Genomic DNA, 19,318 nt, shown 5'->3' on the forward strand with positions numbered 1-19,318 from the left:
CCACCTCCTGAGTTCACACCATTCTCCTGCCTCAGCCTCCCCAAGTAGCTGCGACTACAGGCGCGTGCCACCATGCCCAGCTAATTGTTTGTATTTTTAGTAGAGACGGGGTTTCACCGTGTTAGCCAGGATGGTCTTGATCTCCTGACCTTGTGATCCGCCCACCTCAGCCTCCCAAACTGCTGGGATTACAGGTGTGAGCCACCGCACCTGGCCTCTAAAAATAAATTTTAAGCTTAAAGTACATATATTATAAATTCTAACAAATAAATTCTTCATTACGATTATCCATTTGAGCAACTGTTTAGTGAGTGCCTAACCAAAGTAAAGTGCTACAAATTGAACATACAGAGATGAGTAAGATGTTCAAGAAAAGTTTCCAAGGCTGGGTGTGGTGGCTCACGCCTGTAATCCCAGCACTTTGGGAGGCCGAGGTGGGCGGATTGCCTGAGCTCAGGAGTTCATGACCAGCCTGGGCAACACGGTGAAACCCTATCTCTACAAAAAAGAAAAAAAAAATACAAAAAAATAGCTGGGCATGGCAGCGTGCGCCTATAGTCCCAGCTACTCAGGAGACTGAGCAAGAGAATTGCTTGAACCCAGGAGGCGGAGGTTGCAGTGAGCCGAGCCTGGGTGACAGAGAGAGACTCCATCTCAAAAAAAAAAAAAGGTTTCCAATCCAGTATCTGAGAAACTTATCTCAAAAAAGTTGAAATTCTAAAGTTAATTCTCAGTCCTACAGACAACAAGAACAAAAACAAAATGAAAAATTCTTGAAGAATTTTAAACCTCTAAATCTAAAACAATGTTCAAGGTGTCATGTAATTTTATATTAGAATGACTGTAATATTAATAATTTATTCTTTTGATTCTCTAAAAATAAATAAAAGAATTAGAATTTTAAGGTATATTTTATTTTGCATTGAAATAATGTTTGCTCCTTAAAGAAAATTGGAATTTACATTTTATTGGAAATACTTTTTTATATCAGATACATAAAGATATTCTTTTGGCCAGGCACGGTGGCTTACACCTGTAAACCCAACACTTTGGGAGGCTGAGGTGGGTGGATTACTTGAGGCCAGGAGTTCAAGGCCAGCCTGGCCAACACAGTGAAATTCTGTCTCTACTAAAAATACAAAAATTAGCCAGGCGTGGTAGTGCATACCTGTAATCCTAGCTACACAGGAGGCTAAGGCACAAGAATTGCTTGAACCCAGGAGGCAGAGGTTGAAGTGAGCCAAGATTGTGACACTGTACTCCAGCCTGGACGACACAGGGAGACGCCGTCTCGAAAGAAAGAAAGAAAGAAAGAAAGATATATATATATATATATATATTTTAAAAATATAGATATATAAATATATACGAATATATATAAATATATATAAATATATATGAATATATATAAATATATATATGAATATATATAAATATATATGAATATATAAAAATATATATATAAATATATATAGATATATATAGATATATATAGATTTTTTTTGTCCTACATCTCATGCGTCTTAAAAAAAAATCACTTGAAATATACGCTATATATAAAGTAAATGTTAATTTACCTCTTCAGATTTCTTCTTTAACTGTTTTTCAAACTTTTCCTTATTTCCTTCCAATTGATTCAAATGCAAGACAAGTTCTTCCTTACAAATTTCTAATGCTGAATCTAGTTGCCTAACCTAAGCAGGAAAAAAAGAAAAACACTGATATACTCAATATTTTACAGATTTATCTCCTAACGTTACCTCAGTGCTTCAAATAGTGAATATACAGTCCTACTTAGGACATAAAATGCCATTATAGAAGATATTTATTGAGTAAACTAATTCTTCATTGCAAATGAGGAAACCAAATAGAAAACCGAGGGATGGAATCCTGAAGAATAAATAAAGAGTTGGACAAGTTTAGAAGGGCATTCCAGGAAAAGGGAGTATGCTCAGAAGCAAGGCCCTGTGAAAGCGAGTGGTGAGAAGTTGGCAAGAGCCTAGGGTAATAAGAAGATTAATTTGTAGGAAATCGTTATTTGGGAGCCACAATTGACAAGATAAACTGGGGCCAACTGTCAAGAATCTGTAGGCCAAACACCTTAAAACCTTCTCTTTAAAAGGTAAGTGGTATTTAAAACTACTTCTTAAGCCTCCTTGAATAAGAAAAATAGGAAAATGAGTACAAACTAGCGTACTGTTAACAATGTTCAAGTGAGTTTTTTTTTTTTTTTTGAGACAAAGTCTTGCTCTGTAGCCGAGGCTGGAGTGCAGTGGTGCAATCTTGGCTCAATGCAACCTCCACCTCCCAGGTTCAAGCAATTCTCCTGCCTCAGCCTCCTGAGTAGCTGGGATTACAGGTATGCACCACCACGCCTTGCTGATTTTTGTATTTTTAGTAGAGAGCAGGTTTTGCCATGATGGCCAGACTGGTCTTAAACTCCTGACCTCAGGTGATCCACCCACCTTGGCCTCCCAAAGTGCTGAGATTACAGGTGTGAGCCACCTTGCCTGGCCTTAATGAGAATATTTTGAAATGCTGAAGTTACTAAGAAATTATAATTTGTCAGCTAGGAAAAAAGAAGTGAAACCTTCTTTGCTTCCAAACAGTGAAAATATTTTCAGAAAGGCAGCAATTTAACTTGGTCCAAGTGTTCATATAGTTGCCACTGCTTTACTACCTTAATACCAAAGAGCAACTCAAATTCGGTACTTTTAGTTCAAGGCCCATGTATTGCATACATGCTCCACATCCCAGCTATTAATAAGATTCTTGCCTTACTCCTTGTTTTCTTTATTGTAAATTTGAGCTTCTCAATGGTATTCTTCCTCTTAATGCTAATAATGTTATAGCAAGCAGTCTTGAAAAAGTGAAAGAAATCTTAGATTTCTTAGCAGATGAAAAAATGAGAAAAAACTATCCCTCTTGCAGATTCTATTCTACATCATGAAATTATCTTTGCCACTCTTATTTCTAAAAAGGGAATCTTATAAGAGTTTTTGAACACCACCCTTATAGTCTGTGTATGAACCATTAACAGCTAAAAAATCTGTAATTCTGAATGACTATCTTTGTTAATAAACTGCTGCCTTAGTAATAATTTTTAACTAATATTTGTTTTATGAAACTTATAAATAAATTTTCTTTTTTATGAAAGAGAATGGGCATTGGGACTTGTATCATCCTTCACACAGAGAAAAAATAAATAAAATCTATGATTCTGTCAGAATATCACTACCTAATAGTTAACAGTGTAATAACTCATTCGGGCAAGATTCATCATTAGATATGAAAGCCATTGATTGTAAGGTTATTGAGGAACAGGACATTCACACAGTCCCCAAGACCCTCAAAGACTCCAAAGTTTGTTTGCTAATTATCAATGAAATATACACCCTTAAAATAATGAGATCTGACAGTCATCACCTTAGATAAGGTATATAATCCTGAGAGTGTCTCCTTAAATTTTGTGTCATCATACTTGATTCACTTTAGTCCCAGGTCTGGGGCATGGCTAGATACTCTTCAAATGTAACAAGCTTCCAGGTGATGCTGATGCTGCTAGTTCACAGACCATGCTTTGAGTAGCAAGGCTATAAAGGACAATTTTAAGTAATTGGGGAAATCTTAGTATGCACAGTGTTGAATGATATTACTGAATTAATGTTGACTTTCTCTGTAGCATAGTGGTGGTGTGGTCACGCAGGAGAAATTCTCTGTTCACAGGAGATGCATGTTAAATATTAAAGGGGTAAAGTATTATGATATCCGTAACCTTCTCTCAGGCTGTTTGGCAAAAGGGAGGTGGGTTGGTAGGGACACACACAAGCATGCATGCATGTGTATGTGTAGAGAGAGATAAAGTGAGTGTACCTAGAGTTTAACAGAGTTTAACAGAGAGTGAATCTAGGTGAGGAGTACACTATTGTTTCAATTTTTTTGTGGGCCTGAAATTTTAAAAAATAAATTAGGAATCAATTATAGCTAATAAACAATTAATAAAAACCCAAAACATCCACTACTCTATTGAATTTCTTATTTGAACAGAGTTTGAAAGTCTGAATCTCATACAGATAAACATCTTGCATTGTATACAAACCACTTGCAAATGTGTGTGTATGTTCGTATAAATAAATGAAATCAAAACAAAAACAAACACCACTCTGCTGAACCAAAGAAGCTCCTCAGGTGCACAGTCTGGAGACAACCAGATAGGGCTCTAGGCTATGCATTTTCAAAAAAAGAAGGTAAGCTCTTGTAAGACTTTCTTTGTGGGAGTTTTGGGGAATCCAAAGTAGAAAATAAAAGGAAAACAAAACAAAAGAAATAAAATCTGTAAATCTAATAAGCACCTTTTCAATTTTCTATTTAACAGCAGGTAACAACTGGTTTACTTTACTGATTTCTTGTTACTAGTTCAGAATTTTATCATCAACCTGTTAGCTTAAGTTATACAACTTTAAACTGATCCTTATAACTCTCCTATAGATAAAAAAAATTCATGTTTCTTTTGCAGAGAACAAGTTGAAGCATGTTGAGAGACATGAACAAAAGTCATGAAAGGAAGGTAGTAATGATGTAATCAGGAGGACAGAAGTAGACTTCAGGCTTCTATTTTGCTGCTATAGATAACTTATGTGTAGAATCAGTCGATATAGCTTAAATCATAGGAATTTGACTTCTATATTTCTTCCTCATTTTGATTTTTCCCTAAACAGCAAACCTACTAAAGATGTTAAACGAATAAAATCCAACATCATTATTCATTCTTTTGCTGATTTCTTTTTCATCTCATCTGGCTATTAACATATGGAAATACCTTACCAGATGACTGCCTAGTTATATTAGGTAGTTTAATGAAAAGCAGGAGTTAAGTGGCTACATGAGTTTTATCTAATAAAAGTATTTCATGCCTACAATCTCTGTACAGTAATCATTTTTTAATATTAATGAAATTTGGGGCTATTCTAACACAGGGAAATGAACTGACTGCATTAAATGTTAAGAGTTTTGGTGGATACTACAGGAATAGTTATGAATAAACATATGTCTATATGGGCATACACAGTCACAAAATGAATTCAAAACAGAATAGTAGGCAAAATATAACATCGTATCTTTAAAACAAATCTTTTATATTCAAGCTACATATGACAGAATAAAGGTCATAGCATATTCGGACCTATGTTTAACACCAAAAATGCAAAAGAGAAAATATTAAATACATAGCAATTAGTTACAAAACTTTGGGCAACTCAGCATGTGCTAAGCACCTTATATACCCTGTTATATTTAATTCTCACACTAATGCTCTTCTAGGGTATTGTCATTCCTATTTTGCGGATGAAGAAATTAAAATTCAAAGAGTTAAATAACCTGGCTAAGGTTACAGTGAGTCGGTAAGCACTTGAAGCCACACTGAAACCCAATTTAACAGCAAAGCCCATGTTTTTAACCATGAAGATATACTAGCCAGAAAGCCATATTTTAGCTAGAAATTCTGGCTTTATCTCAATTAATCTTACAAGCCAACAGGTAAAATAAAGCAAAATTGAATCACTTTTAGTTTTCTCTTCCTACACTTCCTCTGGTAATTTTTTTTTGGAGGGGGCGTAATGCTAATAAGTAGCAATTATAGCTAAAATTTAAAACAATTTTTAGGGTTATAAAAATTGTTTTAAGACAAAAAGAGGCTAGATAACCTACAAACTAGATGATTAACTATCAAGTAATCAAGATCAGAATTTGCACTAAAGAAAATACATTTAAAGAAACTAAGTTCATTGAGTCAGGTCAAATCTTCAGCTCTGAATTGCCTTTTATATATACAATGTTTACAATCTATAGAGAAACGTAAAAAAGCCACAAGAATGTCTCCAAAAAGAAAAAAATAATCAGCCAGGCACGTTGGAGCACACTCGTCCTAGCTACTCAGGAGGCGAGTGTGGGAGGATGACTTGAGTTCAGGAGTTTAAGGCTGCACTGAGTTATCATCATGCCACTACACTCCGGCCTAGGCAAATGACAGAGATTCTGCTAAAAAAAAGAAAAAAAAGGAAAGAAAGAAAAATAAAGTATTAGCATACTAGCCTTGATTGTTTCTTCAGATACTTGGTTCTGTAATGCTTTTAAAGCTTCATCTTTCTTCATATTTTCCTTTTCCATTTCCTAAAAACAGTAAGAAAAGTATGCAAATAAACATTTTAGCATTAGTAACAGCCTGTTAACTGATTTGATTAGATTTAAAGGCAAGTTATAGACATAAAATATTAGTCAACTTCTAAATAGTACTTTTATAAGGATGATTTTACCCCTTTGCTTTCCGTCAAGAGTCTATCTAGTGATTCAAGATGATGCTGTTTGCATATTATATCTTGTTGCAACATGGACATAGTCTTTTCTTGTTCTTTAAATTGTTGATCCTTTTTCTCTAGTTGAGCTTCAAGCTAAACACGAAAACAGAATTTTCACATTAAATATTGTAAAATTTAGAAACATTTTAAATATTAAATACATGTGAAACTATAATTGAAATTACATAGATTTTTGCATTTTGCCAAATTGTCTTCAGCTTCTCTCTTTTTAAGGAAGAAATGAAATCACTTGCCATGAATAGACACTTCTCAAAAGAAGACATACATGTGGACAACAAACATACGAAAAAAAAAGCTCAACATTGCTGATCGTTCAAGAAATGCAAATTGAAACCACAATGAGACACCATCTCATGCCAGTCAGAATGGCAATGATTCAAAAGTCAAAAAACAAACAGATGCTGGAGAGGTTGCAGAGAAAAGGAACACTTTTACACTGCTGATGGGAGTGTAAATTAGTTCTACCACTGTGGAAGGCGGTGTGGCATTTCCTCAAAGACCTAGAGGCAGAAATACAATTTGACCCAGCAATCCCATTACTGGGTATATACTCACAGGAATGTAAATCATTCTATTACAAAGATACATGCATATGTATGTTCATTGCAGCACTATTCACAATAGAAAAGACATGGAATCAACCTAAATGCCCACCAGTGATAGACTGGATAAAGAAAATGTGGTACATATATACTATGGAATACTATGCAGCCATAAAAACGAATGAGATCATTTCCTTTACAGGGACACGGATGGAGTTGGAAGCCATTATCCTCAGCAAACTAACACAGGAACAGAAAACCAAATACTGCATGTTCTCACTTATAAGTGGGAGCTGAATGATGAGAACACACGAACACATGGGTAGGAACAACACATATTGAGGCCTATAGGGGAGTGGGATGGGAGACAGGGAGCATCAGGAAGAATAGCTAATGGATGCTGGGCTCAATACCTAAGTGACGGGATGATCTGTGCAGCAAACCACTAGGGGACATGTTTACCTGTATAACAAACCTGCACCTCCTATACGTGCACCCCTGAACTTAAAGGCTGAAGAAAAAAAAGCAAAATGTAGAAACTAAGAATATAGGCCCCTTTATATCTCCCCCTTTACACTGTAGTTGTCACATGTATTATATCAACATACCTGATCAGTAAATGTTATAATTTCTTCTTTCAACAGCCATAGATATTATAAAAATCCGATATTTACCAAATATTTACTGTTTTCGTTGTTCTTCCTTTATTCCTGAGGTCCCAAGTTTCTCTCAGGTATTTTTTTTCTGTGAGGAACTTTCTTTAGCATTTATTTTAGAACAAGTCTGCTGGTGACACATTCTCTATGCTGTCCTTATCTAAGAATGTCTTTATTTTACCTTCATTCCCAGAGAATATTTTTGCTGGATATAAAATAAATTGACAGTTTTTTCTCTTTCAGCATTTAAAAAATGTTGTTCTGTCTTCTTACGTCCATAGTTTTTGATGAGAAATCTGCAGTAATTTTAACATTTGTTCCCTTACATGCAGTGTCATTTATCTCTGGGTGCTTTCAAAGTTTTTTGTTTTAGTTTTTGGCAAGGATTTTGATGTGTCTAGAAGTAGTTTTCTTTGACATTATCCTCTTTGATTTTCTTAAATTTGTAAATTTATTTCCTTCATCAAATTTGTGAAGTTTTCAGACACTATTCCTTCAAATATTTTCCTGCACTAATCTCATTCTCTCCTTTGACTCTGAAGACAAGAATATCAGACCTTCTGATAGGTCCTTCCCCATATATCCCTGAGGCTTTGTTCAATTTTTTTTATAAATCTTTCTTTTCTTGGAAAAAAAATTTTTCTCTGATGCTCAGACTGAATAATATCTATTAATCTACATTCAAGTTCACTGTCTTTTTCCTCTTGTCTGCTCCATTCTTCTGTTAAGCTCATCTAAATTACAGCAGCCCTGTGGTATTCGTGGTTTCACTTTCCACAGTTCAGTTACCTGCAGTCAACCCTGATCTGAAAATACTAAATGGAAAATTCCACAAACAAACAATTGATACATTTTGAATTGCAGTTGTGAGTAGTGTGATGAAATCTCATGATGTCCCACTATGTCCAGCTCTGGACAAGAATGATCCATTTTCCATGCTGTATAAGCTACCTGCTCGTTAGTCACTTAGTAGCCATCTTGGTTATCAGATCAACTGCCATGGTATCATAATGCCTGTGTTCAAGGAACTCTTATTTTACTTAATAATGGCCCCAAAGCAAGAGTAGTGATGCTATCTGGATGCAGATCCAATTTGGATATGTCAAAGAGAAGACATAGCGTGCTTCCTTTAAGTGAAAAGGTGAAGGTTCTTAACTTAATGAGACCAAAAAAAAATGCATGCTGAGGTTGCTAAGATCTACAATAAAGAACAAATCTATCCATGAAATCGTGAAGAAAGAAAAATAAATTCATGCGAGTAGGGCAGTTGGACCTCAAACTACAAAAGTTACAACCACAATGTGTAAGTGCTTAGTTAAAATAGAAAAGGCATTAAATTTGTAAGTGGAAGGCATTAACAGAAAACATGTTCCAACTGACCGCAATGTGTTGCACCAGAAAGTACTGAGTATATATTAAGACTTCAGCAAGAATCCCCTGAAACAAGTGACACCAAGTCATTTATTGCAAATAAGGAATAATTACACAGATTCAAGAATAGGTTTAGACTGAAAAATGTTAAAATTACTGGAGAAGCTGTGTCTGCTGATGAAGCAGTTGCTGTCACATTTCCAGCAGAGATGAAGAAGCTGATTAAGGAGAAAGGATACCATCCAAAGCAAGTCTTCAATTGCAGCGAAACTAGGCTATTCTCAAAGAAGATGCCTCATAGAACCTACATTCATAAAAGTGCAAAGGAGGCTGAGCACAGTGGCTCACGCCTGTAGTACCAGCACGTTAAGAGGCTGAGCCAGGCAGATCATGAGGTCAGAAGTTTGACATCAGCCTGACCAACATGGTGAAACCCTGTATCTACTAAACATACAAAAATTAGCCAGGATTGGTAGCGTGCACCTGTAATCCCAGCTACTCAGGAGGCTGAGGCAGGAAAATCACTTGAACCCGGGAGGCGGAGGTTGCAGTGAGCCAAGATCACGCCACTGCACTCCACCCTGGCCTACAGAGCAAAACTCTGTCTCAAAAGAAAAAAAAAAAAAGTGCAAAGAAGGCACTAGGGCATAAGAGAGAGAACACAGTTCTATGAGAACAAGTTTTCATATAACTTTTATGACAGTATTTTGTTATAATAGTTCGATTTTATTAGAATTGTTGCTAATCTCTCACTGTGCCTAATTTATAAATTAAGCTTTATAATAGATATGTATGTATAGGAAAAACTGTAAGGGTTCAGTACTATTTGTGGTTTCAGGCATCCACTGAAGGTCTTGGAATCTCTCTCCCATGGATAAGCAGGGACTACCGTATCTATTTTTTTTTTACTGCGTCTTGCATTTTTGGTCTCACATTTTCTTTTCTACTTTTAACCCAAGGTCAAGAGTGCTTCTATTATTCTGCTTTTTCCTCTCAATCAATCTTTAAGCAACTGATATTTTTAGGGAAATGGAGTCTACAGAATTACTTTAATAATGTCAAAAATAATGATTATAGCTGAAACAGAAGGCATACTATATTCTGTTAAAGTAGTGAAAAATTATTCAGAAAGATTGGTGTTCTAATTACAGCTCTTGCCACTAACTTTTGTGTCTCTTTGTGTCCTCATCTACAAAATAAAAAATGCTGGGGCTAGTAATGTTTCTTTTCAGCACTCATATTCTAAATATGTATTACTTACTCTTTCAATCTGCTTTTCCATTTCTTTATGCTGTTCCAAGTGAATTTTCTTTGCTTTTTCAAAGGCTAAACAAATTTTCTCATGCTCTGTATTAACATTGGTTTCTAGACTCCTTATCTTTTCATTCTTTTCCTAGAAACACAAAACACTTTAAAAGAGTATAATTGATTTGGGAGGCCAAGGCAGGCAGATTGCTTGAGCCCAGGAGTTCAAGACCAGCCTGGGCAACACGGCAAGACCCCATCTCTATGAAAAATACAAAAAATTAGCTAAGTAGGTGTGTGGCATGTGCCTGTGGTTATAGCTTCTGGGGAAGCTCAGGGGGAAGCCTGGGAGGCCAAGGCTATAGTGTGCCATGATTGTGCCACTGCACTGCAGCCTGAACCACAGAGTGAGACTTTGTCTCACAAAAAAAAAAAGTATAATTGAAAAGCAGTTTTACATAAAAGTACATTAGTCAAGCATTAAATATGTCATACTCCATTCTTTAAAGAACCACAGTAGTTTATACTTCAAACTTTAACAAAATGGTTAAAAATACTTTATCAAGATGAGAAGATTTAAACTATTTTAAATATCAAGAAGCATATCAAAGAACTACCATTATCTTCAATACCATTAGGATAAAATGAGAAAACTTGGATAACTTGCCATATAAGCCTATTAACTTAAAAATGCAAACAAGAAATGATCAGAAGAGTTTAGTAGAACTTATACTTTGCTATATATTTTATAATAATGATGTTAAAACAAATGTGCTATCACAAATTAAGTGCCTAAAAATCACAGTAAATCTGAAGCAACAAAGATAAGTTTTACCATAAGCTCCTGTTCTAGTTCTGCATTTTTTGCAGCAATAGAGGAATAAGCAACTATCTTTTCTTCCAGCTGTTTCTCAAGAGTTAAAAGTTGAGAACATTTCTTTGTCATCTGAAAATACATTGAAATAAATGTAAAATTATTTTTTCAAGGTAATGACTTTGTATCCTAAGATCAAACACCTGCTACTCTTTTCAAAGTTCAAATACATTGTGTCTAGATAAATTGGGCAAACTTACAGTTATAAACACTTAGGATGCAAAGTGAATAACTTTTTAACCAACATAATTATAAGTATTTTAAAAAATAAGTGACAATTTAGAAGAAAAACAAATAGTGAAAACAAAGGATCACTTCTATCTATCCATGTAAAACATAAGTCATTTAATTCAGACCCCTATATCCAAAAAGGACAATACCCTAATCTATTTTTAAGTAGCTGTTAAAGACTGAAATAAGTACAATAAAATGGTATCAGCAGTTATTTCTGGTGGTAGAATTATCAATGGTTCACTTTCTTCTTTTTCCTCTTTTACATTAACAAGACTGTGCTATTTTTGTAATTTAAAAAACTTATTAATCCCAGTATTTGGCAATTTCCTAAGTAAACTGGTAGCTATAATTATAAACTGTCTAAATCTCCATCTCCATTATTAACATAAGTTCCTATTTTATAGTTCTTTTCCTCAGCCTTGGCTATAGACTTTAAGCTGAGAAAGCAGGTATTTAAAAAGTGTACCTATAGATGACTGCAGCCTCTGGTTTGAAGGTAGAGTATAAGATACACCCACGTGGTCCTGGTCCACAATTACCTAATGAGGCACCCTTATCCTGTCCTTAGTGAAAATGAAGACAAGATATTCACAAAACACTCATTATCCCCTTTTCAGAATGGAATTCCTTGTGTAGTCGTTTCACGTTTACATGCAATTGTTTAAAAATACAGATTCTTTAAACAGCAGAAATACACAAAAAATACAAATACAGACTCTGGCTAGGTGTGGTGGCTCACTCCTGTAATCCCAGCATTTTGGGATACTGAGGTGGGGATCACCTGAGACCAGGAGTTCGAGACCAGCCTGGGCAACACGGCGACTGTCTCCACAAACAAAAAATTTAAAAAATTAGCTGGACATAGTGACACATGTCTGCAGTCTCAACTACTTGGAAGATTGAGGCAGAAGAATGGCTTGAGCCCAGAAGTTCAAAGTTACAGTGAGCTATGATCTCACCACTGTACTCCAGATTGGGCAACAGAGCAAGACCCTGTCTCTAAGAAAAAAAAAAAAAAGAAAAAGAAAAAGAAAAGAAAAAAGCAGACTCTTGTGCCCATATATACTGAATCAGAAATTGCAGGAACAGGACCCAGAAATATGCATATTAAACAGGCTTCCTAGGTGGTTGGGGGTTTGCTAAAATTTAAAATCTTTTATTATCACTCCTTTTCTTCCAACAGCATAATCCAAAGTCTTTACTTATAAATGTATATTAACCACATTAACTTATACTATGGAAGAAATAATAGGCTGCAATGCAATATTATTTCCACCAAATTTGAGACCTTTTACCCACTACAGAGTTTTTCCTACTTTTAATAACATAAGTTAAAATACAAAGGTTTCCAAATGTAATTTTAAAATAATTTGTAACTTATGTGGTACCATTTTAAAAAAACTTTAACTCCGGATATAAACATATAATTTTTATAAAATCCTAAAATAACACCTTTTGTTCTAGTTCAAAAATTAATATATATACACCAAGCTAATTCCAAACTTACTTCACTTTCCAGTTTGCTGGAGTTTGAAGCTTTCTCTAGCAGCTCCTCTTGAATCAGCTGAAACTGACTAGTTCTGTGAGCCATGTTAACCCTCAAATCAGAATTTTCAGCTTCTATTTGTATCAGCTTAGTACGTAGCTCTTCTATTCCAGTAACAAGTCTTTGCCTCTCTTTTTCATATTGCTTGTTCATAGTATGTTGATTTTGATCTTTCACGCTTTCTGCTAATAAACATAAAAGGAAAATTCTTCTGAATAAGACTTCAAGAATAAAAACCTACTTAGTTGAAAGATTTAGTCATAAACTTTAGTTTCTGATCTAAAGAGTACTAAAAGGGACAGAGAATGAGACATTCATTAAGGAAATCAAGGAATAAGTAATGTGCTCTCTAAATTAAATACATAACAAAGATGAAAAAAGTTCTGAATCCCTCATTTTTCTAGGTAGCTAAGACTATTCCTTTGTACCAGAAATGTAAGAATCCTTCTCCACCTTTTAACTTCCATTTTTTAGTAGAAATCATTGTAAAAAAATTTTTTTAAGTTGCTCTCTTTCCTTAAACTGAAGGTAATCATAAAATTTATTTGGACACTTTGAGATCATTAAGAACATTTTTATGTACTGCACATAGATGCAGGTTCAAAAGCTCCAAAGAGTGAATCCTTCCTGACCCTATCGTCTTTCTCTCCAAACTAGCTAATGAGAATTCAGTGATGCTTTTTAAAAAATTACTGAAGGTAACCAGGCACAGTGGCATGCACCTGTTATCTGAGCTATTCAACAGGCTGAGGTGCATGCCACTTGAATTCAAGACCACCCTGGGCCACATGGCAAGATCCTGTCTAAAAAAAAAATTACTGAGCGTTATCAGAGGTAGTTGTTTCAACATGCCCCTTCTCCACTATAAACATACACATCTCCCACTCCACAGTAAGCAAGCCTTCAGGAAAGCTTTTAAAAAGCACAATGTAGATGATTACATGAGAACACACACAGATATGAAAACAAGAAAAGATACACTTTGCCTTCAAGGTTTGCATAAGTAGTCATTTCTCTAGGCTATCTACCTTTTATTGGCTTTGTTCTTGATGTAAGAGAATCTATAATATATTATATTTATTACCACCTCTAATTACTAGTATTCCCAACTTGGAACATTCACCAAGATAGATCATATGCTGGCCAATAAACCAAGTCTCAAAACACTCTTATAAATGAAGTCCTATAGGGTATGTTCTCTAGTCATCATGAATGACACAAAAATATCTGGAAAAACCTCCAAATATTTGGAAATAAAACACACACAGCCTGTGAGTCAAAGAGGAAATCACAAGAGATAACTATTTTGAACTGAATGAAAATGAAAATACAACACATTAAAAAAAGTAGTGGAATACAGCCAAAGCACTGCTTAAAGGGAAGTTTCTATCCTTAAATACTTAGATGAGAGAGGAAAAAGAAGTCTAAAATCAATAATCTAAACTTAAAGAAAAGTTTTGTGGGGTTTTAAAAAAAAAAAAAAAAAAAAAGAGAAAATTAAGCCTAAAAGTTAACTGGCAAAAAGTACAAGGGATCCTGATGGAGATGTCTTATGTCTTGACTGTGGTGATGGTAACAAGAGTTAAACATTAAAACACAAACACCTGACAAAACGTATCAAACTGTATATTAAAATGGGTGCATCTTAATTGCAGGGGTCCCCAACCCCTGGGCCACAGACTGGTACCAGTCCATGGCCTATTAAGAACGGGGTCACATAGTAGGAGGTGAGTGGCAGGTGAATGACACCCACTCCCAATTGCTCGCATTATTGCTTGAGCTCTACCTCCTGTCAGATTAGCTGTGGCATTAGATTCCCATAGGAACACAAACCCTGTTATGAACTGCACATGCGCAGGATCTAGATTGCTCACTCCTTATGAGAATCTAATGCCTGATGATCTGTCACTGTCTCCCATGACCCCCAGATGGAACCTTCTAGTTGCAGGAAAACAAGTCAGGGCTCCCATTGATTCTACATTACAATGAGTTGTATGATTATTTCATCATCAATGTAATAATAATATAAATAAAATGCACAATAAAAGTCATGCATTTGAATCATCCTGAAACCACCCCTGCCCCTGCCCCTGGTCCATGGAAAAAATGTCTTCCACAAAACCAGTCCCTGGTGCCAAAAAGGTTGGGGACCACTGTCTTACTGGATATCAATTTTACTTCACTAAAGAATGATACAAAGTCTAATAATTCTGAAATAACTTCTGCTGTCTTATCAGACCATAACTAGTAATAGATTATCAAGTATGTTTGATAATACAAACCAAACAGTTAATAAATTTGTTCTTTACAAACTATCATCTGAGAACACATGGACACATAGAGGGGAACAACACACACTGGGGTCTATCAGAGGGTGGAGGGTGGAAGGAGGGAGTGGAGCAGGAAAAATAATTAAGGGATACTAGGCTTAATACCTGGGTGATGAAATAATCTGTAAAACAAACCTCCATGACACAAGCTTACCTATGTAACAAATCTGCACATGTATCCCTGAACTTAAGTTAAATTTAAAAAAAATTTTAAAGTTTTTTTTAAAAAAACTATCATCCAAAACTCTAAATATAATTTATTAAAACAACTCAATATACTTACCCACTTGATGACCACCTAGCTTTACAGGTTCTGTTTCTAAACTACTTAATTTGCTACTTTCTTGGCTGTCATTACAAGTAATAAGACTCTGAGATAACTGATTTGCAGTCAGGTTTGCATGAAGCTTTTGAATTTCTGCCTCTTTTATTGCAAGCTTAATTCTGGCACAAAAGAAAAGAAGTGAAAAATTATTAGAAAGATTCTATAAAAATATCTCCTACTGTACTATTTTTCACCTTTCAAGTTGATAAAATTAGAATTCTGATATTAGTCAACTCTTTAGGCAGGATATGAAAACTCGTATAGACCATTGTAGGATTATAAATTGGTTCAGTCACTTTACAAACTTGATGGTATCTAGTAAAATTGAAAACGTACACACTCTATGACCCAGCAATTTCACTTTTAGGAATATATACTACAGAAACTCTCATATATATGTATAAGAAAACATGTATAAGGATGTCCTTTGCAGCACTGTTTGTAACAGAAAATAGAAACAAGATACCTATAAAGGAACAAATAAATTATGAGACTGTTATAGGACAGAATCCTACACAGTGATTCAAAGTAACTAACCACACAAATCCATTTGTTAATCTACTCTATCTCAATATGAATGAATTTTTAAAATACTGCTGAGTGAAAAAGCAAAATTGCACAGTATACAGTATATTTATATTTGTGTATATGTGTGTAAACACACAAAAATGAATAGAGAAATATATATCCAATTCATGATGGTGGATACTTAGGGGAAAAATGGAACTAGTCATAAGGATCAAAAGGCATTATTCATCCTGTAATGCTTTATTTTTTATTTACAGAAACAGATTTAAAACAAATACCACAAATTTTAAGGAGAATCAATCCTGGTTAAGAAGATTCAATTCTGAGTTGTGGAATCACAGATACCTGTTATAATATTCTCTGAGCTTTTCTGTATATTTTTTAAATTCCTCAATTAAAGGTTATTTTATTTTATTTTATTTTTGATGGAGTCTCACTCTGTTGCTCAGGCTGGAGTGCAGTGGCACTATCTCAGCTCACTGCAACCTCTGCCTCCTGGGTTCAAGTGAATCTCCTGCCTCAGCCTCCCAAGTAGCGGGGATTACAGGCACGTGCCACCACCACACCTGCTAATTTTTGTATTTTTAGTAGAGATGAGGTTGCACCATGTTGGTCAGGCTGGTCTCGAACTCCTGACCTTGTGATCCACCCACCTTGGCCTCCCAAAGTATTGGTATTACAGGCATGAGCCACCACGCTCAGCCAATTAAGGGTCTTAATTACCAATAAAAAACATTCTATTTGCTATAACTGAAGATTCTGAAAATTGTACCTCAATTCCGAAATCACCAATTTATTTGCCTCACAGCAGCCAATGCAACGGTCTTCCTTGTTTGAGAAGCTACTCATCTGGTATTTAGAAAGAGACGATTTAAAGCCAAATAATTCTCTCTTTAACTGCAAGTTTAAAAACAAACACGTGTAAACTTATGTACATGGGATGCAGTTGCTTTTTCATTCAGAACTTAAAATTTTAAAAACTGTATGAATTTGATGGTAACAACTTAATGTCCATCAATAGGAAAATATATAAATATATTAAGAAATATTAAGATAATTGGAAAACTACAATAGTTAAAAGAAATAAACTTGAGTCACATAAATCAGTATGGATACATCTCATAACAATATTAGTGAAAAACAAATGATAGTGGCAAACAGTATTTTCATAAAAACACTAAGCAACATATATATATTTCTAGATGCATCTATACGTGACAGTATTTAAAACATGGATGAGAAGGATACACATGAATTTCAGAATAATTGCCATTTCTGAGGAGAGAGGAAGAGAATTGGGATCTGACAAGGTACACAAAGAAGCTTTACCTATAAAATTTTATTCTAAAAAATATAGAGTTGATAAGACAATACATGTACCAAATTTTACAAATATGGTGCTACACTAGCATATGCACCTTTCTGTTGGTTTGGATAATACAGAATTTTAAAAGACAGTTATAAAGGAGCAAGGTAAGCACTTAATGACTTCTACCTTCAAACTATAACCAAATCACACCTCCTAGAAGTGGGGAAAAAAAAAAATCACATTTCCTAATCGTATCATTCTTAGCACTACAAGAAACAAATAATCAAGCATACATTACCACATTCGGAATCATATCTCAAATAATTCTGTTTTTAGAGACAGGATCTCACTCTGTCGCCCCGACTGGAGCTTATGATCATAGAACTCACTGCAGCCTTGAACTCCTGGTCTCAAGCAATCCTCCTACCTCAGCTTCTCGACTAGCTGGGACCACAGGCATGCACCACCATGCCCAGCTAATTTTTGTATTTTTGTAGAGACAGGGTCTTGCTATATTGCCCAGGCTGGTCTTGAACTCTTGCTTCAAGAGTTCCTCTTACCTTGGCCTGCCAAAATGCTGGGATTACAAGCATGAACCACTGTGCCTGACCACATATGAAATAATTCTTGATACACAAATGAGAATGCAATTTAAAATTGTTATCTGTATATGATTACTTTCTAATTTCAAAAGCAAATAGTATATTAAAAATTAAGCAAATAGCATCTGGGGAAAGCAGATACAACAGAGGAGCTAAGATTTTATGTTCTAGTTTAAATTCTACTACTTACCAGTTGAGCAATTTATTTACTTCCTTGGGTCTAGGTTTCTTCACCAATAAAATGATATTGAATCAGACAGTTGCTAAGATTTTTTTGGTTCATAATTCCACAGTTCATAATAGTTTAACATCGGTAAGTCTACCGTCTAGTCTACCATGCATTCATATGTGAAACCAACCATAATATATTTACCTATAGTTTCCCCTGATCTTTCCTTCATTTTACACCTATTGATTACAAATTCCTGAATAGGTTTACTTACCTTCTTCTTAATCTCACTTATATATATGGCCACAAATATAACTCAAAGAGAAAAGGTGGTAGACCATTATTATAAAAACATTTTAGGCCAGGCATGGTGGCTCAAGCCTGTAATCCCAGCACTTTGGGAGGCCGAGGCAGGCAGATCACCTGAGGTCAGGAGTTTAAGACCAGGCTGACCAACGTGCAGAAACCCTGCCTCTACTAAAAATACAAAATTAGCTGGGCGTGGTGGCACATGCCTGTAATTCCAGCTACTAGGGAGGCTGAGGCGGGCGAATAGCTTGAACCCAGGAGGCGGAGGTTGCAGTGAGCCGAGATCTCACCACTGCACTCCAGCCTGGCGACAGAGCGAGACACCATCTCAAAAAAAAAAAAAAAAATTAAAGTTCTATGCCATTCTAATAAGTACATGAAAAGTTGCTCATCATGAGCTGTTAAAAAAATGAAAATTAGGGCCAGGCATGGTGGCTCACGCTTGTAATCCCAGCACTTTGGGAGGCCAAGGTGGGCGGATCATGAGGTCAGGCCGAGGTGGGCGCATTCGAGACCAGCTTGACCAATGTGGTGAAACCCCGTCCCATGTGCCTGTAGTCCTGGCTACTCAGGAGGCTGAGGCAGGAGAATTGCTTGAACCTGGGAACCAGAGGTTGCAGTAAGCTGAGATCATGCCACTACACTCCAGCCTGGGCAACAGAGTAAGAGTCTGTCTTAAAAAAAAAAAAAAAAGAAATGTAAATTAAAACCACAGTGTAATACCACTTCACATCCACTAAGATGGTAATAATAAAAAAGACAAGAACAAGTGTTGGCAAGGAAGTAGAGAAACAGGAACCCTCATACATTGCTGGTGAGAATGTAAAATAGTGTAGACATTTTGGAAAACAGTTTGGAATAAATTCATCATATGACCCAACAATTCTAGTCCTAGGTATTTACC

The 19,318-nt window shown here is 35.5% G+C and overlaps 1 protein-coding gene across 3 annotated transcripts in view; it reads right to left on the minus strand.

The window, feature by feature from the left end:
• The window catches only part of CCDC18 (coiled-coil domain containing 18), a 114,523-nt gene that overhangs the window by 65,802 nt on the left and 29,403 nt on the right, over positions 1–19,318 (minus strand). For all 3 annotated transcript variants that reach the window (XM_077952940.1, XM_077952936.1, XM_028847494.2), the window contains 8 exons: positions 16,798–16,922; positions 15,456–15,616; positions 12,804–13,027; positions 11,024–11,134; positions 10,205–10,336; positions 6,312–6,446; positions 6,091–6,168; positions 1,578–1,694 (listed from right to left, as the gene is read on the minus strand). In XM_077952940.1, the coding sequence (XP_077809066.1) occupies positions 1,578–1,694; positions 6,091–6,168; positions 6,312–6,446; positions 10,205–10,336; positions 11,024–11,134; positions 12,804–13,027; positions 15,456–15,616; positions 16,798–16,922 (1,083 nt within the window). The remainder of the gene's footprint in view (positions 1–1,577; positions 1,695–6,090; positions 6,169–6,311; positions 6,447–10,204; positions 10,337–11,023; positions 11,135–12,803; positions 13,028–15,455; positions 15,617–16,797; positions 16,923–19,318) is intronic.

This window comes from Macaca mulatta, chromosome 1 (genome assembly GCF_049350105.2).
Source record: "Macaca mulatta isolate MMU2019108-1 chromosome 1, T2T-MMU8v2.0, whole genome shotgun sequence".
Classification (NCBI taxonomy): Eukaryota; Metazoa; Chordata; class Mammalia; order Primates; family Cercopithecidae; genus Macaca; species Macaca mulatta.